The sequence below is a fragment of the Hylobates moloch genome, unplaced genomic scaffold, assembly GCF_009828535.3.
Source record: "Hylobates moloch isolate HMO894 unplaced genomic scaffold, HMol_V3 SCAFFOLD_8, whole genome shotgun sequence".
Classification (NCBI taxonomy): Eukaryota; Metazoa; Chordata; class Mammalia; order Primates; family Hylobatidae; genus Hylobates; species Hylobates moloch.
In genome coordinates this window covers 96,540,299-96,564,188 of record NW_026652283.1, presented here as the reverse complement: position 1 = coordinate 96,564,188, position 23,890 = coordinate 96,540,299, and the positions used below count along the sequence as shown (strand labels likewise).

Here is a 23,890-nt window from a genome sequence, read left to right as displayed (position 1 = left end):
ATGGTGGTGCATGCCTGTAATCTCAGCTACTCGGGAGGTTGAGGCAGGAGAATCACATGAACCTGGGAGGTGGAGGTTGTAGCAAGCCGAGGTCGTGCCACTGTACTCCAGCCTGGTGACAGAGCAAGACTCTGTCTAAAATAAAATAAAATAAAATAAAATAAAATTAAATTAAATTAAGTAACACAAAAAAGGAAGTAATACTGGACAGGGAGTTATGAGAGAGCAGAGAGGTCTTCGGCTGTCAGGTTAAGCAGTTAACTTTTCTAGGTGAGAGGGAGTCCTTGAATTCTACAGCAGGTGAATTCAAGGAATGAGTGAAGGACAGGATTAAGCCAAACAAGGATGAATAAATGGCGTAAAAATTTTCAGCTACAAAATCAGGCAGCATTTGGAGTAAGAAGCTGGTCAGCCTTAACAGCATGTATGGATTTATATATCTTTTGATTTTTCTGCTTTATTTATTTATTTATTTGAGACAAGGTCTCGCCCTGTAATTCAGGCTGGGGTGCAGTGGAACGATCTCAGCTCACTGCAACCTCAACCTCCCGGGTTCAAGCGATTCTCCTACCTCAGCCTCCCAAGTATCTGGGATTACAGGCGTGTGCCACCACACCTAGCTAATTTTTATATTTTTAGTAGAGACAGGGTTTCACAATGTTGGCCAAGCTGGTCTTGAACTCCTGACCTCAGGTGATCTGCCTGCCTCGGTGAGGTACCACGCCCAGCCCTGGATAATTTTTTGTATTTTTTGTAGAGATGAGTTTTCGCCATGTTGCCCAGGCTGGTCTCAAACTCCTGGGCCCAAGCAATCTGCCCTCCTTGGCCTCTCAAAGCGCTGGAATCACAGGCATAAGCCACCATGCCCAGCCTATATTTTAAAAACAACTTTCATTGCTTTTAACTCTTATTATGAAAGACACAAATTTCATTTTCAAAAATCCAGAATGACAGTTTAGCTTTAAAATGGTTGGCAGCAGGCAGCCACTTTGGGGTCTTGAGCTGGGAATGACAAGAGGCAAGACTACAACTTTCTATTATGGAGGGGAAGGAGGATGTGGTTTGTTGTGTGAGATGCTGAGGTCCAGGGGAGGGTAGTGATTAGACAATGACAAACTTAAGGGTCGGGAGGCAGTTTGCAAACCACTCTGCTGAATACCAATTATTACACTTTTTTTTTTGTCTTTTTTTCCCCGCCTGTTTGTGGAGAACGAGGTCTCGCTATATTGCCCAGGCAGGTCTCGAACTCCTGGGCTCAAGCTATGCTCCCGCCTCTGCCTCTGTAAGAGCTGGGATTATAGGCGTGAGCCACTGCACCCAGTGACTACCAATGATTAAAAAACAGTGAACGGGCCGGGCGCGGTGGCTCATGCCTGTAATCCCAGCACTTTGGGAGTCCGAGGCGGGCGGATCACAAGGTCAGAAGATTGAGACCATCCTGGCTAAGATGGTGAAACCCTGTCTCTACTAAAAAATACAAAAAAAATTAGCCGGGCATGGTGGCAGGCGCCTGTAGTCCCAGCTACTCGGGAGGCTGAGTCAGGAGAATGGCGTGAACCCAGGAGGTGGAGCTTGCAGTGAGCCTACATCGCGCCACTGCACTCCAGCCTGGGTGACAGAACAAGACTCCATCTCAAAAAAAAAAAAAAAACAGTGAACATGGGGCCCGGCACCATGGCTCACGCCTGTAATCCCAACACTTTGAGAGGCCAAGGCAGGTGGATCACGAGGTCTCAGAAGTTCGAGACCAGCCTGGTCAGCATGGTGAAACCCCATCTCTATTAAAAATACAAAAAAATTAGCCAGGCACGGTGGCACGCTCCTGTAGTCCTAGCTACTTGAGAGGCTAAGGCAGGAGAATTGCTTGAACCTGGGAGGCAGAGGTTGCAATGAGCAAAAATCACGCCACTGCACTCCAGCCTGGGCAACTGGGCGAGACTCCATCTCAAAAAAACAAAAATAGAAACAAAAACAAAACAAACAAAACAAACAGTGAACATTTATAGCTTGGTACTATACTAAGCATTGTATATTTAGTAACTCATTTAACCCTGATACGTACCTGTATCATTCCCATTATATGGATTAAAAATTTGAGGCACCGAAGGGTTAAGCAACTTGTCCAAAGCTCCAGTTAAGCGTGGTGGAGCTCTCAAGTCTGTAGTCCCAGCACTTTGGGTGGCTGAGGCAGCAGGATTGCTTGAGGCCAGGAGTTTGAGACCAGTCTGGGCAACATAGTAAGACCTTGTCTCTAAAAAAAAGAAAAAAGGAAAAAGAAGAAAAAAAGAGTAGTGGAGCTGAAGTGTTAGTTTAGCTGAGTTCTGTAGTTAACCACCAAAGCTAGATATTTACTTTTACCTTTTATATGTGCAGTTCAAGTTTCTCTATTCTAATTTATAAAGTTCTAGGTGACTGGAGCTTCCATGATATCATCCGACATGTTGCTGTTCTGGACTCAGGGTTGTTGAAAGCAGCTGACACACTCTGTTAATGATTCCAAAGCCAGGGTCAGAACTCCATCCCCCCCTAACTGGCAGGATGCAGGCAATGATTCAGTAGGTTAGGCTGGTTCTCCCCACCCCATCCCCTCACCCCCTGCCATCGTTCAAAATAGTAATTATGATGTAATGTTTCTTTAATGTTTAAAAAATACTCTGGTGATTTATGGACTTAAAAATTATCTGAATGCACCCTGAGGATGATGGTGAAAGGTGCAATTTTGACATCAAAACAAGCGGGTGCATCGAATATTTAATTAAAGGATCAGATGAAGAAAGCGGATACAAAGTCGCTCAGATGGAAATATGGCCTAACCCCCAGCCCAAGGTCTGAAAGAGTGGCAGAAGCTAGTGTTACCTTTGAATACAAAACATGGCTACAGACGAATTCAAGAAAGAATGAAAATTTATTGCTTATATAATTTTAGGGCTAGTTTTTTTGTTTGTTTTTTTTTACGAGGCGGAGTCTTGCTCTGTCACCCAGGCTGGGGTGCAGTGGCAGGATCTCAGCTCACTGCAACCTCTGGGTCCCGGGTTCAAGCAATTCTCCTGCCTCAGCCTCCCGAACAGCTGGGATTACAGGCGCCTGCCACCACACGCGGCTAGTTTTTTGTACTTTTAGTTTCTTTTTAGTTAATTATTAAAATACAAGATGATTTATTTTCAGGATTCTTGAAGGCATATAGACTCCCTTTCAAATGTAAATGACTGGAGGAAAAACTGGAAGCCTGCGTCCTCCTCCTTTGCTAACAAAGGGTGTTTATTAGCTAGGATGGCAATGAAAAATTTAATACAATGTAGTTTATAGCAGTGGACTGTGTCTTTGGCTCCTCATCTAGATGTGTAGCTCTGGCTCCTCATATAAGCTGTATAAAGCCTTATTAGATTCAAATACTAACTGTCACTATGCCATATTAAAAAAATCATTATAGCTATAAACTGTATTTCTTATACAAGTGGGGTTAAATTGGTTGATTTGAAGATTTCCCTCTTTCCTACTGGTGCAAAAAAATTGTCTTAACCAAAATTAGGAATGTGCTAATTTAACAATTTACACTACAGGCCTGCTTCCTGGCAATGTGCTGTCAATTCAAGAAAAGAAAGAAGGAAAGCTACTTCACGATCAGAAATCAAACCTCACCCCCACTTCTCTCTCTCTCTTTTCTTCCTTTTTTTTTTCTCTGAGCAATGGTCCCCAGGAAACAAACCCACAAACCGCTGTCAAGTTTGATTCCTCTTTCTGGAGTTACAGCCTTCCTGCTCCTCCGTGATGGCTCAGCTGACGTACCCACCTCTGCTACTCGTTTTCAAAATACATGTTGAGTCTCAGGACCAGGAGAACGATTGAGATTTTTTTCCTTGTCGTCTTTCTTTTCTTCTTCTTTCTTTCTTTTTTTGGTGGTGGGTGGGGCCAAACTAAGAGGGAGACAGCAGGTCTGGGCCATCCCTCTTCTGACCCTCTGGGGCCATCTTCCTTCTGGCAATTCTCTTCCCCCATCTGTTTTCCTCTTGTTTTTGTTTTTTAAAAGAGAAGGAAAAACAATCAAAGAAAGGAAAAGAAACGAAACAAAACAAAATTACATGAAACATCTCTATGGCAAGGCCAGTATGGTAGAAAATTATGGTAAAAAATTATAGGAGTGCATTGACGCATATGAGCATTTCATGTTTCTACACAGGTCTCAAATTATGGAAGAAATACATTGTTTAGGCAAGAGATGGTGGCATGAGAAGTTTCCTCTTTAATTTTTAAAATTATACAAAGTTTGCTTCTTCGTTTGGCAAAGGAGGGGCTCTGTTTTGGTCTTATTTGATCAATAATTTTTCACTGCTCACACATTTCAGAAAATGTTCACTGATCTTCGTTATGCTCCAGGTGCTGAGGAGGGAGCTCTGGAGGCAGCTGAGGGCTTAGGCATTCCTGGTGGGGCTGCCAGGCTCTTCCTCAGCCTGGGAAATACTCCCATCTCAGGACAGCACCCTGGCCCCCGAGATGGCTTCATCCTTTTGGAGAGGTACTTCTGCAGCTTCCTAGGGCCATCAGCACGTGTCCAGCTGGGTTGATTTAAGGGCTCTTTCCAGGGTGATCTTCCCATGGATTCCGATGAGCAAAACCAGAGAAGCTGGGGAGGTCCATGTAGCGTATTTTTAAATTTCTCCCTCTTTATGATCCAGGCATAGTTATGCAGGTTGGACATTGAGGTGTTTTTTTAAATTGCTTATCGAAGTATAATTTAAACAGTGAAATCGTGCACAGATCTTAATGGCATTTATAAATTTTGACAAATGTACATACACGGCAATCTATTTTTATTTCACCACCTCAGAAGGTTCCTTCATGCCCTTTCCCAGTCAATACCTCCTCATCCCCAAGGTTACTTTTCCTCTCCCTATAGCTTAGTTCTGTCTGTTCTAGAATTTCCTGGAAATGGAATCGCACAGTATGAACTCTTTTGTGTTTGGCTTCTTTCTCCCAACACGATGTTTTTGAGTCATCAGGTTGTTGCCTGTACCAGGTTAAATAGGATATCACTAACAGCGAGATAGTGTTAAGAAGGGGACAATTTTTACCCCGTTGGCCTCCAGGCCAGATACTACCTAAATCCTGGTAAGTGGCCCTCCTTGCCCTTCCAAGTGAGTCTCTCTCCAGGGCCATGCAAGTTCCTCTCCCAGAACCGCTCAGGCGGCCTCGGGCACCACCCAGATGGCTGCGGGGCCATCACCAGGTCGCCTCCCCAGAACAGCTGCCCCCTGCTTCCCCCCAGCCCCATTAAAACTCAAAAGGGAACTCTGGCCCCTCTGCCGATCCGAATTCATACTCGCTTAATTCCATGCATCCAACTGCACACAACCGTGTGATGTTTTGGTTATCAGATATGCAGAGTTCTTTAAAAAACGTAAAAAGAAAAAAAGAAAAGGTGGGTAAAAACCGAGATCTCCCGGCAGTGGATATGTCTCGGTTGAGCCAGGGATTCAGAATGAAATCTTTTCTTTTTTTTTTTTTTAAATAAACGGAAGAGTCGTTCTCTGCTCCTCGCTCAGAAGGTTTCAAAGGTCGTCACACTGAAGCCCGGGGGCGTTCATCTCCCCAGCGGCCGGGAGAAGGGAGGAGGTTGGAGGGAGGAGGGAGGGAGCACACAAAAGCGGGCCGTGCTGAGAGGGCTAATGTTTCCTGTTTGCCTGGAGCCCCCTCCCCTGCCTCCCCTCCCCCAGCCCCCTCCCAGCACTCGGGCGGAAGTGAGTTTGCTCCTTTGGAGATTAAAAGGATTCCGAATTCCGATCAGTCCCAATAACCGGCGTACTGAAGAGAAGAGGAGGAGGAGGAGGAGGAGGAGGAGGCAGAGGCGGCAAAGCAGAGAAAGAGGGGGCGCGCGCGCGCGCACGCACGCAACCCGAATTGGGGGAGTTGTGCAAAGCCCCAGGAGGCCGGGGCACGGCGGGAGCAAAGCTCGGTAGGCGCAACGCGGCCGAGGCCACCCGCGTCCGGATCGGCGACTCGTTTCAGAAAGATGACGCGGGCGCGAGCCGGCGGCGTTGGCCACGCGGCTCCCGAGCTCGCAGCGCGGGGCTGTTGCCGGTTCCACTGATTCATCCAGCGCGCCCGAGAGGAGCCTCCATCCCCGAGGCTCAGGATCGGAGGGGGGACCAAGGCGAGGGCGAAATGGCCCGATGACAAAGGAAATGTGATCCCCCTTCTCTGCCAAGGTTTCAGAGAGGACGGACGTGAGGAGGAGGAGGGGCGCAGGGCGCGCGCGGAGCTCGGATAGCATTGCACGACGGCCCGCGAGGAGCGGGTACATCTAATATCTCCCTGCCGATGAATAATTCAGGGCGGCCCGCGGGGACCTGCGGCCCCGCGCGCTAAGCCGAAGGGGAAGGAGCGTGCGGGAGGCGCCCAGGCCAGGCGAGGCGGGGGCACGAGGGCTCCGGGCCGCGTGGGGCGCGCGTGCGTGTTAAGCGCGGGCAGCCGCGGCCCGGCTGGGCAGGCGCGCGGGAGACTCGAGGCGCGTGGGACGCGCGTGCGTACTGCACGCGTGCGGCCGCGGCTGGGCCACCACGAGCTGCAGCTGCTGCGGGGCCCACCGCCCTGCAGGGGAGGCCGTGCCTGGCCGTGCGCAAGCCCCAAGCGCAGCACGCCGGGCCACCCAGGAGCCCCTGGCCGCCGCGTCATGCGGCGGGGCGGCCGACGTCGCGCGGGGAGACACCGGCTTGGCGACGCGCCGCTCCCGCCTTTACTAGTTTGGGGCGCCTTCCCCTCCCAAGAACAGACTAAATCCGTTTAAAGAAAAGCAACGCACCAAATACTCGTGGAACCAAATTCTGCTCTCGCCAGGACTGGGGACTGCACAGCGAACTCTCCTTTTGGGAACTACTTTCGGCTATCGCGAAGCGAAGCCCCAGCTGCTCCAGGGAGTCTTCCGACCTCCCTGCCCCCTCTCGCCCCTCGCCTGTCGGGGCTTGTTCCGGCGTTCCCTCTTCGGAAGGCACGCGGCCCCCAAGTTATCCGGAGGAATCTGTGTCGCCGGTGGATAGTAGCATTTAATGCCTGCAGTGTCGGGGGTGGCAGCGCTCGGGCCGGACGTGGCGAGGCCAAGCGGGCAGCGCTGCTCTGGTGCCCGCTCCCGGATTGCAGGCCTAATCGATGCATTTTTCTGAGTGAGTCGGTGACTCCCCCACCCACCTCGTCCGCTCTCTCCTCCTCCTCCTCCTCTTCCTCTCTGGTCTCCTCCCTCCTCCGGGCTGGGTTGCAAATGGCTTCGTTCCCCGAGACCGATTTCCAGATCTGCTTGCTGTGCAAGGAGATGTGCGGCTCGCCGGCGCCGCTCTCCTCCAACTCGTCCGCGTCGTCGTCCTCCTCGCAGACGTCCACGTCGTCGGGGGGCGGCGGCGGGGGCCCTGGGGCGGCGGCGCGCCGCCTACACGTCCTGCCCTGCCTGCACGCGTTCTGCCGCCCCTGCCTCGAGGCGCACCGGTTGCCGGCGGCGGGCGGCGGCGCGCCGGGAGAGCCGCTCAAGCTACGCTGCCCCGTGTGCGACCAGAAAGTAGTGCTAGCCGAGGCGGCGGGCATGGACGCGCTGCCTTCGTCCGCCTTCTTGCTTAGCAACCTGCTTGACGCGGTGGTGGCCACTGCCGACGAGCCGCCGCCCAAGAACGGGCGCGCCGGCGCTCCGGCGGGAGCGGGCGGCCACAGCAACCACCGGCACCACGCTCACCACGCGCACCCGCGCGCGTCCGCCTCCGCGCCGCCACTCCCGCAGGCGCCGCAGCCGCCCGCGCCTTCCCGCTCGGCACCCGGCGGCCCGGCCGCTTCCCCGTCGGCGCTGTTGCTCCGCCGGCCTCACGGCTGCAGCTCGTGCGATGAAGGCAACGCAGCCTCTTCGCGCTGCCTCGACTGCCAGGAGCACCTGTGCGACAACTGCGTCCGAGCGCACCAGCGCGTGCGCCTCACCAAGGACCACTACATCGAGCGCGGCCCGCCGGGTCCCGGTGCCGCAGCAGCGGCGCAGCAGCTCGGGCTCGGGCCGCCCTTTCCCGGCCCGCCCTTCTCCATCCTCTCAGTGTTTCCCGAGCGCCTCGGCTTCTGCCAGCACCACGACGACGAGGTGAGTGCGTGGGGGCGTGTGTTTGTGTCTATCGGATAACTGCGTGTTATCCGACAGGGTCTCCCGGCCGGTCCCACAGCGAGGGGAGGAGGCCCTCTCCGAATTTGCTTTGTATTTCCTTTGGCTACGTGGCAGTCCTTGCTACCAAAGTAGATAATGACCTGGGAAGTATGTGGAAGTGGATTCTGTGTACGTGTCGCGAGGGGCCCCGAAAAATCCCATAGCGTTAGGTCCTCCCTTTCCCGATTTTAATTTCTGTGTGGCAAAACGCGGCAGTCGTCTTCAGTTAGGCATGAGTTGGGAAGAGATAGGTGTGCGTGTTTGTGTAGACGTGGCCTGCTCTTGTGGGCACACCAGAGGCCTCTCAACGTGCTGAGAAGGCGCTCCTTTATTTTCAGATTTTTGTTTGGAAAACTCGTAGATTGTCTTTAAAATAGAGTGAGCCCGGAAGAGATGGTTGTGTGGGTGAGTGCGTGGAGTTTGTGTGCCTCCGTAGACCTGGTTTCCACGTGCGCACTTGTGAGGGGAAGACTTTTTTTTGTTGTTGGGACAGCATGGCAGTCCTTGCCTCCTTATGTTTGTTAAGTGGGAGCGTCTGTGGATCTTTGAGGGCCAAGGGCCCCCCAGTCTTAAGCCCTTCTCTTTCCGCGGCTGCTTCCTATATTGTTTAAAATGCGTGTTCTGGCCCCTGAATTCTCCTAGCGTGAAATCGCCGTTCGTGGGCCCACGGCTGCACCCCGAGATAGAAGCGGAATAAGGGGAAGACGTTACCTTCACCCGCCTGCGTCTCTTGGGCCGCGCCCGCCTGCCCCGACTTCCAGCCCTACAGGAACCGGTTTCCCTGGTTAGGAGGTATCCACCCCGCTCAACCAGGGGCTCGACTTCCTTGGAAAAGACCAAGGCAGCCGTACGCTGCTGGAACGCCGGAGTGCAAAGGCTCTTAGGGCTACATCGCAACCCTCGGGCTCGATTTTGCCCTTTGGGCTGTCGAGTAAACTTTTGCTTATTTTTCACACAGTGTGACCCCTTTCTCCTTTCCACTTTGGTATTACACGAGTGTCGTCTTCTCCCTCGAACCCAATAAAGGCAGGCCAAAAGTCTTGAGAAGCGGGCTCTTGCCGAGGGGGTCGGTAACTTCGGCGATCTACCTGTAGACCAGTGAGAGAGGGTGTGGGTGAAAGCCTTCACTTAGAGCGTAAGCTGGAGACTGCAGAGGCTTTAAAAGCTATAGTGGGGGTCATGGCCTGTGTAAGCTGGAGAGTGGGTACCGAGCACCGCAAAGGTGAGCCCAGCGGCGCTGCCTTTTCCACTCCTAACCTGTTATTTGGGGAGGAGGGCGGAGCTATTGCCTGATGGCCTTTAGCTGGCTTCTCCTGTTGGAAAAAAGTTGAAATTCTAATCTACTTGTTGTAGGCATCTCCTTTTAAAAGGTTTCTTCTAGGTAAGAAGGTAGGGGGTAGTTATCTTTTTTTTCCGTTTTTAAACTTTGGACTTCTAGTTTTAATATACTATGGGTTCACGTTCTTTCATCACTTTTAGAAAAATGAGTGATTGAGGTAAATACCGATCCAAATCCCAAGAACAGAAAAATTGAGCCAATTCACTTGCAGATTTGGATCAAATGCAGGGCGAGCAGAAATGGGGTTGAATCCACGAGTTTCCGCTCCTGAGAGATGTTTTTAGTTTAAATGTCAGTTTGTATTTCCAGTTAAAGATACACCTATATTTTATTTGGGCTGAAACAGTAGATGCTCAGTGTTGGCAGACTTGTAAAAGATTTACTCACTTTTAAAATTAGAAAACCCTTCAAACCGCATTGGGGAGTGTGAATTGAGAAGTGAAGCTCTCCACTCACCCAGGGAGGTACTCGGAAGCTCTTCAAATTCACTTTTTAGCATGTGCAATGTCAGGTTGAAGTAACTAATAATCCTTAACATAAAATTTGCTCAGTTTTGAGCAAGATTCTACTTGCTCTCTTTAACTTTTCATTAAAAACGTTTTGGAAGTTAGTTGTTTGGCCCTTTTATTCATTCCTGGATTTAGAACGCTAGAAATTTGAGATTAAAGGTGACAAACCAGTGTTCTGAGTAGAAGACTAAAGTGTTAGGAGAGACAGCACTAACAGGTAATGAGGTTCATAAACGGTTCCACCCACAGGTTAAATAATTCCTTTTCTTTGAAGGAAGTGATCACGTTAACAGTTTGAGAATATTGTTGCTTTAAAAAGTCATCCCTCTCTGGCGGGGAAGGAGCTTTAGGACATTTGGAGGATGATAGACTGACCCATATCTAGACTCTGATACACTGCCTAAATCCACATATTTTAATGTGTATACTGTCTACCTCAATTTTTAAGATGAGCTCCTTAACTGAATTGCTTCCCTTGTCAACAGGCTCCGTTAAATAATTCAGAGCAGCACCTTTTCCTTGTAGTGACTAAGGCCACCTGACCTTGGGAAGGAGGCCCAAGCACCCTACCCCAGCTTGCAGGGTCTCTCGCCCAGGGGGACTTTCTTCCTTAAGCATCCCCTTGGAAATGCCTTCTTAGGATTGGCAAGTGAGGTGTCTTGTCTGAGCAATTGGCTTTAAACCGTAGTGATGATAACCTGGAAATCTTTGGGTTTTCCAACGAAATATTGAGACTTGCTTGCTGCTACTCTTTTATTTGGCTTATTTCAACAACATAGTTGGGGCTTTTCACTAGTTCTGTGCCTACAGACAGAGTCCGAAAGGCCTGTAGGCTCCGTGGCCCAGCCAGCATCCGGGCGGGGAATCCGAGGTCGCCGTCCCCTGAACAGCTGGACGCGGGCCCGCTGCGTGCCGCGGGTCCCGGGAGAGGCGGGCGCAGGCAGAGTCGCCGCGGGCCTGCGCCGCCGCCCGGCCAGCCCGGAGCCTGCCTCGGCTCTGGGGACGTGGCCTGGCCGGCGGCTGCCCTTCTCCCCGCAGGCACCTCCTGGGGTGTTCACGGCCGCTCTGGTCATGGAGAAGGGTCTTCGCTTGAGTTTTCGGGGAAGAGTGTCACAACTAGGGAGTTGTGAGCGCTGCTCCAGCTGCTCACAGGTGGCCCTTTTAGTGTTGTTTTGCTTTTGGCACATAGAATGTGAGCCCTTTGCAGCCTTGGAGGCGATACTGGGAGCAGAAATCCTGGGTGTGTTGTGTGTCTAAGCTGGGCGTCAGGATTCTGTGAATGGCGGGAAGTTGAGCAGGGTTTGAACCCGGGAAAGCCTCTGTCACTAGCGGTGAGGGGCAGTGGGGGTGACATTGTTGCCACCTGGAAAACATTGTAGCCCGCCCCACCCGAGGATGGCAATATTGTTCCCAGTTAGGCAGGTCTGGGGGTGGCGTTTTCTGGAGTCTGGTTGGAAAAAGGGGTGCAGGTGTTGGTAGAATCCATGCAGTCCCTGTGTTGGGCTTTAAAATGCCTCCTGAAGAGAAAAGTTCTAGAATTCCAACCTGATTTGACCCTGAATATTGAGCACTCCTGGGACTGTCTCCTGGCAGGGAACTTAAAGTGGCTTCAGACACTTGGAACAAGGAGGTTTGCTGCCTAAAATAATCGGTTGTTGTGTGAATTTCTGTTTTGTATATTGTAAGTCATATCGTAAATGGGACTGTACCTGTATTCAGCACCAGTGTTTATTATTCTCTGTTCCCAAAGTCTAAGTTTTTTCAGGTCTGCATATACTCAGTGTATGCATGCTTATTTTTAAATTATATTAATGTTCTTGCGTAAATTATAAAATCCATAGCAAAATATTTTTAAAAGCATAATACAGATTTCCCACTTACACTGCATGTCGAAGTAATTCTCTTTTTAAAGGTGTGAAATGTAGATACAGCTAAAGAACCACTTTCCTATCTTTTTCGTCTTTAGAGGCAATCAGATGTAACTAAGTTGGTGAAATTTATGATAAACTTTGAGAATTTCTACCAGAAATTGGGATTTTAATTGGAATCCGATTGATTCATATTAATTTCAACAGCTTTTTTTTTTTTTTTTAATTTTTTTAAAGTAAGGACAAGGAGAGAAAGTGAACAGAAATGGGTATTCTAGTATTTCTGTTACTTGCCTTCAACCTGCTCTACAATACTGGGTGAGTATGTCCTCTGAGTGCAGACATCTCACCTACTGGCTGGAAAACCAAACTTAACGTGTCTTGAAAATAATTACAGAGGTTGTTGCTTTGAATCCAGTTCAGCAGGTAGACATTTGGAAGCCTATTGAATTCAGAAAATGCTTGATAAAAATATATAGGAGAGAAATGTTCATTATTGATATGTTAATTGCTTAGCCTTTGTGGGCTTAAGCTATTTCCACTAAAGTGCGTAGGAATGGATTTTTCAACATGGACTCTCAGGAAGTGGGCCACGGCTAGTTTGGCAAGCCTGTGCTGATGAGGTTGCCTTGAAGGCATAACCTGTCATAAACTATGCTAGTAATATGGAGGCTGTTGTGGTATCAGCACTGTCTGGGAAACCTTTTGTGATTATTTGTTCAGTTTCCTTCCTTTACAAAGATAAACTATAGTGGTTTTAGTGGTTTGGGGATTGCATAGATTTGGTACAAGATTTTTATTTCCAATTCTAGGAATATACATTTTGGAAGACAAGATATTTGGGGAAAAAAACTGTACTTTTTCTAGACTTCCAGTTCTTCATTTGACAATAGTATTTATTCTTTATCATTGACATTGTTTTCAAAGTGAAATAGTTGTACCTGAAATGGGGAAACCCAGGAGGCAGAGGTTGCAGTGAGCCGAGATCGTGCCATTGCACTCCAGCCTGGGTGATGGGAGTGAGACTGTCTAAAAAGATACAAGGAAATCTTCCTAAACGTGTTTGAAGAGGGTCAGGCGCGGTGGCTCACGCCTGTAATCCGAGCACTTTGGAAGGCCGAGGCAGGCAGATCACGAGGTCAAGAGATCGAGACCATCCTGGCCAACATGGTGAAACCCTGTCTCTACTAAAAATAAAAAAAAAAAATTAGCCAGGCATGGTGACGCGTGCCTGTAGTCCCAGCTACCTGGGAGGCTGAGGCAGGAGCATTGCTTGAACTGGGGAGGTGGAGGCTGGCAGTGAGCCAAGATCATGCCGCTGCACTCCATCCAGCCTGGGCAACAGAGTGAGACTCTTCTCAAAAAAAGAAAAAAAAAAAAAGGTGTTTGAAGATTGGGTAAAAATTGCCATTACCCATCTAGTTCTCCCTCCCATTGTATTATAGCTACTTAATACTTTTATGTAGTCCTTTTCTTTTTTTCTGAGATGGAGTTTCACTCTTGTTACCCAGGCTGTAGTGCGGTGGTGCGATCTTGGCTCACTACAACCTCCACCTCCCGGGTTCAAGTGATTCTTCTGCCTCAGCCTCCCAAGTAACGGGGATTACAGGCGCTCGTCACCTTGCCTGGCTGATTTTTTTTCTTTTTTTTTTTTTTTTTTTTAGTAGAGACAGGGTTTCACCACGTTGGCCAGGTTGGTCTGTAACTCCTGACCTTAGGTGATCCACCCGCCTCGGCCTCCCAAAGGGCTAGGATTGACTACAGGCAAGAGCCACCGCGCCTGGCCCTAGTCCTTTTCTTCCCAGCCTGGAGTGCAGTTGTACAGCTCCTTAAAGCCTTGACCTCTCAGGCTTAGGAGATCCTCCTGCCTGTGTCTCTCAAGTAGCTGGGACTACAGGCTCTAGCCATCACACCTGGCTAATTTTTGTAATTTTTGTGGAGACGGCGTTTCGCCATGTTGCCCAGGCTGGTCTCGAACTCGCAAGCTCCAGCGACCTGCCTACCTAGGCCTCCCAAAATGCTGGGATTTCAGGCATGAGCCACCTCGCTGGGCTAGATAGTCCTTTTCTTTTTTTCTTGAGACGAGTCTGAGTTTCGCTGTGTCACCCAAGCTGGAGTTCAGTGGTGCGATCTCAGCTCACTGCAACCTCCGCCTCCCTGGTTAAAGCAATTCTTCTGCCTCAGCCTCCCAAGTGGCTGGGACTACAGGCATGTGCCACCATGCCTGGCTAATTTTTGTATTTTTAAAAAGTGGAGATGGTGTTTCACCATGTTGGCCAGGCTGGTCTTGAGCTCCTGACCTCAAGGTGATCTGCCTGCCTCGACATCCCAAAGTGCTGGGATTCAGGTGTGAGCCACCGTGCCTGGCCCTTAGGTAGTCCTTTTCTAGAAGGATCTCAGGAGGCTAAAATGTCTAGTTTCCTCAAGTACTGCTTAATATGGATGCAACTTTCTCCTCACATGTAAAATTATGAGCATAATTGGGCTTTATGTCTTTTCACTGAAAAAAGGAATAATCATGCATATATAGTAAGGGAGTTAGCGCTTGTGGAAGCTGTCAATGAAGTAAAATGGCTAAAATGCTTTTTTTGAAGTGGTTTGCCAGGGTAAAACGTGTTTATAAATTTTTCTGGTTCAAGAGAAATTTTCATTAAATAATTCTGTAGCTCTAAAGTGTAACCCCCTCTTGAGTTATTTCTGGTGCTAAAAGTCACATGGTTTGCCCGTTCTCCATCCAGTTCTCTGCACACAGCAAGGTTTCTTTTGTCTGTATTCATTCTTAGCAAATAAAGGACCATTTCAGTGTCATTTTTGACACAGGCGAAAGGGTGAGATGAATTCTGTACTATACAGGCAGTTTCAAAATACTGCTTCCCCCCTTCTCCCACTCTCACCCATAAAACTAATAAAGGTTAAAGGCCTGGCTCACTAAGGCTGTTTTTGCTATCTCTGACATTTTGGAAGAGAGCAAGAGAAAGATAATGATAAAGAATTACAGTTGCCTTAAGGGAGCAAGATGCCACCCATTGAAGCCTACTCTGTTACCGCTTTTCTTCTTGACCTTTCAAGCATTGTGGCTTGCAAGAGTAAGCTTGATCCATCTTTCCTCTAAAGCTGATGTGACCTCCTGCTTGTTCAATACTAAATTATTCCCCTCCTTTTGAGGTTTTGTCTATACTCACAAACTGAGTTGACTGAAACCAGATTGACTGTTTTGATTGACAAGACTCTGACTTGTCAACCTAAAAAGTGGGAGTAGAGGGCCTAGTGGTGTCCCTTTACATTTGAAACTATTTGACTTAAATGATATTCCAAAATAAATCTTTGCCTCTCCATGCCATCTCTTGCCTTCCTCATGCTGTAGATAAATGCAGTTTGCTTACAACTGGCTTTGAAGGTAGAATGAAATGAAATGGGGGAAGATCCCACTCAACTACTACCATCCAGGCAGGGTGCAGTAGCTCACGCCTGTAATCACAGCACTTTGGGAGGCTGACATGGGCAGATCACATAAGGCCCAGAGTTCGAGACCAGCCTACCAACATGGTGAAACCCCATCTCTACTAAAAATACAAAAATTAGCCAGACAAATCCCAGCTACTGGGGCTGAAGCAGGAGAATCACTTGAGCGTGGGAGGCGGAGGTTGCAGTGAGCCAGGATCGTGCTATTGCACTCCAGTCTGGGCGATAGAACAAGACTATGTCTCAAAAACAAACTCCCATCCAAACCTGAGTTTTAGATATACTCATATTAGACTTAGGCTAATAGTTTTTTTTTGTCATACTTACTGTAGATTTTCTACTAATCCTAGATAGTTCCTAACCGGAACTTTAATTCCCATCAGGTGAGTTCTTTTTTTTTTTTTTTTTTTTTTTTTTAGAGGAAGTCTTGCTCTGTCACCCAGGCTGGAGTGTAGTGGCACCATGTTGGTCAGGCTGGTCTGAAACTCCCGACCTCAAGTGATCCACCCACCTTGGCCTCCCATAGTGCTGGGATTACAGGTATGAGCCACCACACCAGGCCAGGTGAATTTTTGTTTGTTTGTTTGTTTGTTTTTGTTTTTTGTTTGTTTGGTTTTTTTTGTTTTTTGTTTTTTTTGAGGCGGAGTCTTGCTCTGTCCCCCAGGCTGGAGTGCAGTGGAGCGATCTCAGCTCACTGCAAGCTCTGCCTCCTGGGTTCACGCCATTCTCCTGCCTCAGCCTTCTGAGTAGCTGGGACTACAGGGGCCCGCCACCACGCCCGGCTAATTGTTTTTGTATTTTTAGTAGAGACGGGGTTTCACCGTGTTAGCTAGGATGATCTCAATCTCCTGACCTCGTGATCCACCTGCCTTGGCCTCCCAAAGTGCTGGGATTACAGGCATGAGCCACCGTGCCGGGCAATTTTTTTGTATTTTTAGTAGAAACGGGGTTTCACCATGTTAGCCAGGATGGTCTCGATCTCCTGACCTCGTGATCCGCCCACCGTGGCCTCCCAAAGTGCTGGCATACAGGCGTGAGCCACCGCGCCCGGGCTGGGAAGTGAAGCTATAAATTATCAGTTGCAACAAAAAATCAGCAGCCAGTTGTATTTCACTCAAAAACAATTTTCCATATAGAAGTAGTAGTCTTTAGCAATATTTAGCAATAAAAATATTATGTTCAGTAATTATGTTAGCATATTGAGGTTGTGATTATTGGGAATGAGTTTCTTTGTCATGAAGGGTAGGAGGATAATTCTTTTTTTTTTTTTTTCTCTTTTCTTTTGGTGGAGTCTCACTCTGTTGCCCAGGCTGGAGTGTAATGGTGTGATCTCGGCTCATTGCACCTTCTGCCTCCTGGGTTCAAGCGATTCTCCTGCCTTGTCTCACGAACAGCTGGGATCACAGGCATGCACCACCATGCCTGGCTAGTTTTATATTTTTAGCAGAGATGGGGTTTTGCCATATTGGCCGGGCTGGTCTCGAACTCCTGACCTCAGGTGATCCGCCGCCTCAGCCTCCCAAAGTGCTGGGATTACAGGCATGAGCTACTGCGCCTTGCAAGGGGGGATAATTCTTGATTGCGATCATTTATCTATATGAGCTTCTGCGGAATAGCACATTTTGTCAACATTAATAGGTTTTAAAGCAGAGCAGTGGGCACAAAAAAGAATAAAGTGGGTGCAGATCAGTTGTGTAGACTGAGGACATACCCTCCTGGCTCTGACACCCTGTGAATTCCAGGGGCCCTTGAATGGACTTTGGAGCCTGAGTGGTCAGTCAGGTCAGGTGCCCCTGAGAATGAGAGCCTTTGTAAACATCTGTTGGCTGCTGCATCCTGTAGCTGTTACTTCTGGAAAGTTTGGCCAGCCATTTTCTTCTCGTCTTAACCTTTTGCAGTTAAAATGTTCTTGAAATGCCAGTGGGTTTGGGGAAGTCGTTTCATATTCTTTTGGGACTAATTGGGATAATTATTAAAATGCTGTTGTATAAAAAATCTGCACGTAAGTTTTGCTGCTAAATATAGATTGGATGACTGCTTAAGCACTGGTGTTTTGGAAATGAGAATTGTGAATGAGTGGCATCAGCAGCCATTATTACCATGTATTGGACACTTAAAGGAAGTCAGGAGTTTAGATCATATATCTCCACATTTTGGTCTGTGTTCTCTGAGATCAGTGTCAAAGGGAGATATTTCTATTACTTAGGATTATCAATAGATTTGTACTGAAAATGCTTCCAGAAATGTAGATAAGCATTGAGCAGGAGAGTAGAAAGTTTAGGTAATAGTTGGAAAAAAGTAAGACTCCTGATAGGCAATCCTAATCAAGTGTCTGTTTAATTATTTGGCTTTGCTTGAGCACTCTGATTCTAGGTTAGATTCTGCTTTGCCTCAGTTTTTGCATCTGTAAAATGAGGGTAACTCTTTGCAGTGTTGTAAGGAGTAGAGCTGAAATATAAAGTCTCATAGCACAGTGCCCTACAATTGAAGGCAATTGTAAACTTTTTTTTTTTTTTTGAGATGGAGTCTTGCCCTGTCACCTATGCTAGAGTGCAGTGGTGCAATCACAGCTTACTGCTGTCTCAACCTTCTTGGCTCAAGTGATCACCTCTGCCTCCCGAGAAGGTGCATGCCACGATGCCCGGTTAATTAAAAAAAATTCTTTTTGTAGAGACTGGGTTGCACCATGTTGCCCAGGCTGGTCTCCAACTCTTGGGCTCAAGCCACCCTCCTGCCTGTCCTCCCAAAGTGCTGGGGTTACAGGCGTGAGCCACCTCATCTGGCCCCAGTTTACATTTTATATGAGGTGTTTGAAAACCACTAATTTTTCTTATAATTTTTTTGTAGAGACAGGGTTCTCACTTTGTTGCCCAGGCTGGTCTTGAACTCCTGGCCTCAAGTGATAGCAGTCCTCCTATGTCAGTCTCCTAGAGTACTGGGGTTACAGGCATGAGCCACTGTCCCCCACTAGAATTTTTTTTTTTTTTTTTTTTTGAGACGGCGTCTCGCTCTGTCTCCCAGGCTGGAGTGCAGTGGCGCGCAAGCTCCGCCTCCCGGGTTCCTGCCATTCTCCTGGCTCAGCCTCTCCGAGTAGCTGGGACTACAGGCGCCCGCCACCACGCCCGGCTAATTTTTTTGTATTTTTAATAGAGACGGGGTTTCACCGTGGTCTCGATCTGTTGACCTCGTGATCCGCCTGCCTCGGCCTCCCAAAGTGCTGGGATTACAAGCGTGAGCCACCGCGCCCGGCCCTTTTTTTTTTTTTGAGATGGAGTTTCACTCTTGTTGCCCAGGCTGGAGTGGAATGGCGTGATCTCGGCTCAGTGCAACCTCCACCTCCCAGGTTCAAGCGATTCTCCTGCCTCAGCCTCCCGAGTAGTTGGGATTACAGGCATGAGCCACCACGCCCGACTAATTTTGTATTTTTAGTAGGGACGGGGTTTCTCTGTGTTTGTCAGGCTGGTCTCGAACTCCTGACCTCAGGTGATCTGCCTGCCTCCCAAAGTGCTGGGATTACAGGCTTCAGCCAACACCCTGCCGACACCACTAATCTTTAAAGCCAAGATACTGTGTGGGGGCTGAGGAGAGGAAGCGGAACTGGCATATCAAGGAAGCAGATCAACTTGCTCAATGGAACAGTCTAATCTCAGCAACTAGAATATTTAGTAAGCATTAATGTCATGGTATTGTGTGTGTGTGTGTGTGTGTGTGCGCGCGCGCGCGCGCGCGCATTGGAGAAGGCATCTGAAGAGGAAGAATCACAAGAAAGGCCTTAAGTCTTAATAGAAGAAGCTTCTCCATTACAAATGGGAATGCTGAGGCCTGGGGTATGAAATGACTTCATGAGAAACTGTCCTGACTCCTAGTCTAGCACTCTTTCCACATTGCTATTTATGTGACAATAACATGTGTTATTGACAAGTGTAGCTTTTTGAGATTAACCCTTAAAAATCTTAATACTAAATTTACTGCCTGAATTTTTTTTTTTTTTTTTTTTTTTTTGAGATGGAGTCTTGCTCTGTCGCCCAGGCTGGAGTGTACAGTTGGCATTATCTTGGCTCACTGCAACCTCTGCCTCCTGGGTTCCAGCATTCTCCTGCCTCAGCCTCCCGGGTATATGGGACGATAGGTACATGCCACCATGCCTGGGTAATTTTGTATTTTTAGTAGAGATGGGGTTTCGCCATGTTAGCCAGGCTGGTCTTGAACTCCTTACCTCAGGTGATCTGCCTGCCTTGGCCTCCCAAAATGCTGGGATTACAGGTGTGACCACCATGTCCAGCCTCTAAATGTTTTTGTTTTTTTGTTTTTTGTATTTTATCTTCCTGCTTTGACCTTTTCTAAGTCATTAAGGAGAACATTAAAAAGCATAAATGGGCTCTGGTCTCTTAGCCAAAAACTGAGCATGACCATCTTGCAAAAAGCTGCCTGTCATTCCAAAATTAATTTAATAGTAAGTATTACCAGAATGATAATTTAGCAAGGGAGAAAGCTTTGAGTTTTGTTAATCTCTTGAAATGATAACTCCATCTCTTAGTATCAGGGTGAGGTGCATCCTCTGGGCATATTCTATTCCAGATTGCCGGGAATGGAGCACACCTCCTGCTCCTGTCCCCATGCCCTCTCACCCTGGCCCCAACACCTCAGAGCAATTTGGCATTAATGGATTGGGGATTTTTACACTAAGTCTGGCCTCTGTCGATATCAGTAGATTTAAGGACCAATTCCAGCTTTTGCCTGATTGTCAACTTCCAATGAGCTATGCAAGTTGGGCTTGACCCTCAGAAGATGCCCAAACTCTGCCTTCATTCCTTTGCAGAAACAAAGGACACTTTTTAGTTTTCAAGCCATAGAATGCCTCCCCCTGCCCCAAATGTTGAGGGTTTTGTTTGTTTGTTTGGATGTTTGTTTGTTTTTTTGCCGGAACTGGAGTGCAGTGGCGCAATCTAGGCTCACTGCAACCTCCACCTCCTGGGTTCAAGCGATTCTCGTGCCTCAGCCTCCCCAGTAGCTGGGATTAGAGGCGCCCGCCACCGTGCCTGGCTAATTTTGATATTTTTTAGCAGAGACTGGGTTTCACCATGTTGGCCAGGCTGGTCTAAGGTAATCCGCCTACCTCGGCCTCCCAAAGTGTTGGGATTACAGGCGTGAGCCATTGCGCCTGCCTGCCAATGTTGAGTTTTGATGGACTTTTCCCCACGTTATATAAATGGAGGTGGGGGACCGTGGGGGATTTTGGAGATGAAAGGGGAAGAGTGGCTTGAAAAATGCTCTCAGCTTCTTGGTATAGGTAAGACCATGAGCTACAGAGTAACAACTGGATTTAAGTCTTAGTGTTGCCCTGTGTGACCTTGGACAAGTCACTTAACTGACTTGATTTCTGACCTTTAAGATGGGAGTGATAGGGGTGGCTACATCTTCCAGACCTATTTATGGGGAGCTCTTTCACATGAAGGTGCTTTGAAAGAGCTAGAAAAATTTATATTGTAATGTATGTGCCCATAACTGTAAATATCATGAAAAAATTTGGCTTCAACTTTTCTTGCAAGTTGCAGCCAAACAGCTAAAGTTTCTTTTCATGAAATTAAATAATGTTGCTTATCTTCCCTTTTTTTTTTTTTTTTTTTTTTTTTTTTGAGACAGAGTCTCGCTGGGATGCCCAGGCAGGAATACAATGGTGCGATCTCAGCTCTCTGCAACCTCCGACTCCCGGGTTCAAGTGGTTCTCTTGCCTCAGCCTCTGAAGTGGCTGGGACTACAGGCGCATGCCACCATGCCTGGCTAATTTTTGTATTTTTAGTAGAGATGGGGTTTTACCATGTTGGCCAGGCTGGTAATGAACACCTGACCTCAAGTGATCTGCCCTCCTTGGCCTCTCGAAGTTTTTGGGATTACAGGCATGAGCCATTGCACCCAGCCATTATTCTCCTTAAAAGATGTTTTTTGGTTGATGGCCAAGCAGTATTTGATGCCATGAAATAACTTGGGCAGTTCCTCATTGCTGACAGAACCTGATGTGTTAAAATTTGCCATCAAAATATTTGAATGCCTATTTCTGCTCAGTGTGAATTGTGGTCTTTGCTAAAGATGTATAAGAGCAGTCTACATCCTGTTCCTTGCTTTAGTCTTGTGGTTTGACTGTTTGGGAATATAAAACTGAAAAGGAAAAGGTGAATTGTGGTAGGGGGGATTCTCTACTTCCCTATATGGCCACTTTATATGTGGTCTTATTTAAATTACTAGATGAAATTTAAACACTAAAGTTGGCCATGCACAGTGGCTCATGCCTGTAATCCCAGCACTTTGGGAAGCCGAGACAGGAGGATGGCTTGAAACTGGGAATTTTGAGACCAGCCTGGGCAGCAAAGCAAGACACTGTCTCTACAAATAAGCCGAGCACAGTAATTGTGCCCCTGTAGTCCCAGCTACTGGAGGAGTGGAGAGGGCTTGAGGTGGGAGGATCACTTGAGCCCAGGAGATCAAGGCTGCAGTGACCTATGATCATGCCATTGCACTTCGGCCTGGGCAGCAGAGTGAGATCCTGTCTGCTAAAGTTAATGGAATCCAAATAAGTTCAGATGGGGAGATGAGTTTGAGGCTGAATGAACAGTAATCTTGGGGAATAGCCAGGTGTGGTGGCGCACATATATGTTCCCAGTTACTCAAGAGGTAGAAGGATTGCTTGAGCCTGGGAGGTAGAGGTTGCAGTGAGCTGAGATCATACCACTGCATTCCAGCCTGGGTTGCAAAGTGAGACTCCGTCTCAATGAAAAATATTATAATAAAGATTTTAAAATTAGACCTTTTACTTAATTTTTTCTTCTTTCAACATCCGTAAGGAAGATACAAGGGTCTCCTCCTCTTCCTCCCTTCCTAGGGGGTGGACGATTGATACGTTGAAGAAATAATTGGCGTATCAGGGGCCAGAGCCACATTACTTAGTAGATAATATAAAGAATTATTGACTGGGCTGGGCGCGGTGGCTCACGCCTTAATCCCAGCACTTTGGAGGCCGAGGCAGGTGGATCACCTGAGGTCAGGAGTTTGAGACCAGCCTGGCCAACACATGGTGAAACCCCGTCTCTACTAAAAATACAAAAACTAGCCAGTCTTAGTGTTAAGCACCTGTCATCCTAGCTACTCGGGAGGCTGAGGCAGGAGAATCGCTTGAACCCGGGAGGTGGAGGTTGCAGCAAGCTGAGATCGCACCACTGCACCATTGCACTCCAGCCTCGGTGACAAGAATGAAACTCTGTCTTTAAAAAAAAAAAAGAGGCGGCTGTTTTTGTTCCCAAGCCTGTTGATTGTAATTAACTCAGCTCAAGTAAAGATGAAATAGGAGTGCAGAATATCGTAATTTCTATGAAAACTGACTGGAATTTCTATGAAAACTGATTTGATAAAGTAAGCCCTGGGGAAACAGCAGAGAACAAAATAGTCGCACATCTCTGCCCTTGTAGACTTCACATTGGGATAATAAGATGATTCCCTGCCTTTGCTGTGTCCTTAATCTGCTTCTGACGAGTGGAGGCTGCTGCTGTTGCACAGAGGGAGCATCTGTGGATGGCTGGTTTGGAACCCCCGGCTATCTCCCCGGTGTGAAGTAAGACATTCAGTGTGTGATGGTTATAATCTTAAGAGTGAGAGGGGGAGGTTGAGTACAGGCTGCAGGAGTACTGAGCACGCTTTTTTTTGGCTCAGGCTAAAGTGCAGTGGGAAGAATGACCTGACTTTTTTGTTTGAGAATCAAATGAAATATTTTCTGCAATATGCCCTGTTGCAGGGCATTTTGTGAAGGCATAAGTGAATCACTTTATTGCAGGCATAAGTGAAGACATTTATGTAGAAATTTAAAGTGAAGGAATTCATATGCGGAGAGTGCTGCATGGGGGCTAATGGGAGCACCTGCTATGCCCCACCCCCATCCTTGATCGTTGGAAAAAAAACAATGGGTTTTTGTTTTTTAATTCTTCATTTTCCTAAAACAACAGGTTTTTACTTCCTTTGTTTCTTTTGTTAGCTTGAAAAGAGCCTTCACGGATTTAGGGGAATATTCCAAGAGGAAAATTCGTTTTTCCAATTTAATTCGATTTTTAAAACCACATAGGTGCTGCAAATACAAAGGAAAAACCACAGCTCTGTTCAGCTGTGGACTGACCCAAATGTTTGGAGTTTTGGGGCTCAGAGTTACCTCCATGTGTATAGATGAAGTAAGGTTTAAGTGTCTCCACTTTTAAACTGAAGTTTTGGTAGGTGAAACCGAGTGATTGTGTTTGTTACGGTGATAAATGGAAACCATTTTAAGAAAGGATAGCAAATCCTCTCATAGCAGGAGATAGTGATTAAGTCTAGATGACATTTGGGACTTGACACAACAGCTACAAATTTCATGTTAAGCCTGTTGTGCAATAAATCCAGACTTCCCTTGATTGAGATCCTACAGCTAAAGTTGTTACCTGTCTTCATCTGCAGCTTTATTGTTGGTTTATTTAAGTAGATTTTGTGTTAATTATATTACATACACAAATGTTAACATACACAGGCATACAAT

At 47.5% G+C, this 23,890-nt stretch overlaps 2 protein-coding genes across 3 annotated transcripts in view; one reads left to right on the top strand and one right to left on the bottom strand.

The window, feature by feature from the left end:
* Positions 1 to 5,778: 5,778 nt before the first annotated feature.
* LOC116472358 (uncharacterized) lies at positions 5,779 to 6,298 on the bottom strand. Its single transcript, XM_032159141.2, is given in 2 exon segments — positions 5,779 to 5,886; positions 5,888 to 6,298. Coding segments are annotated over 2 exon segments (519 nt in total).
* An 867-nt stretch (positions 6,299 to 7,165) lies between these two features.
* TRIM71 (tripartite motif containing 71) overlaps positions 7,166 to 23,890 on the top strand; it is an 83,295-nt gene continuing 66,570 nt past the window's right edge. Inside the window, exon 1 of one of the 2 annotated variants that reach the window (XM_032162212.2) lies at positions 7,166 to 8,101. In XM_032162212.2, coding sequence (XP_032018103.1) covers positions 7,250 to 8,101 — 852 coding nt within the window. In that variant the 5' untranslated portion in view covers positions 7,166 to 7,249. The remainder of the gene's footprint in view (positions 8,102 to 23,890) is intronic. The other variant, XM_058443408.1, reaches the window with a different exon arrangement.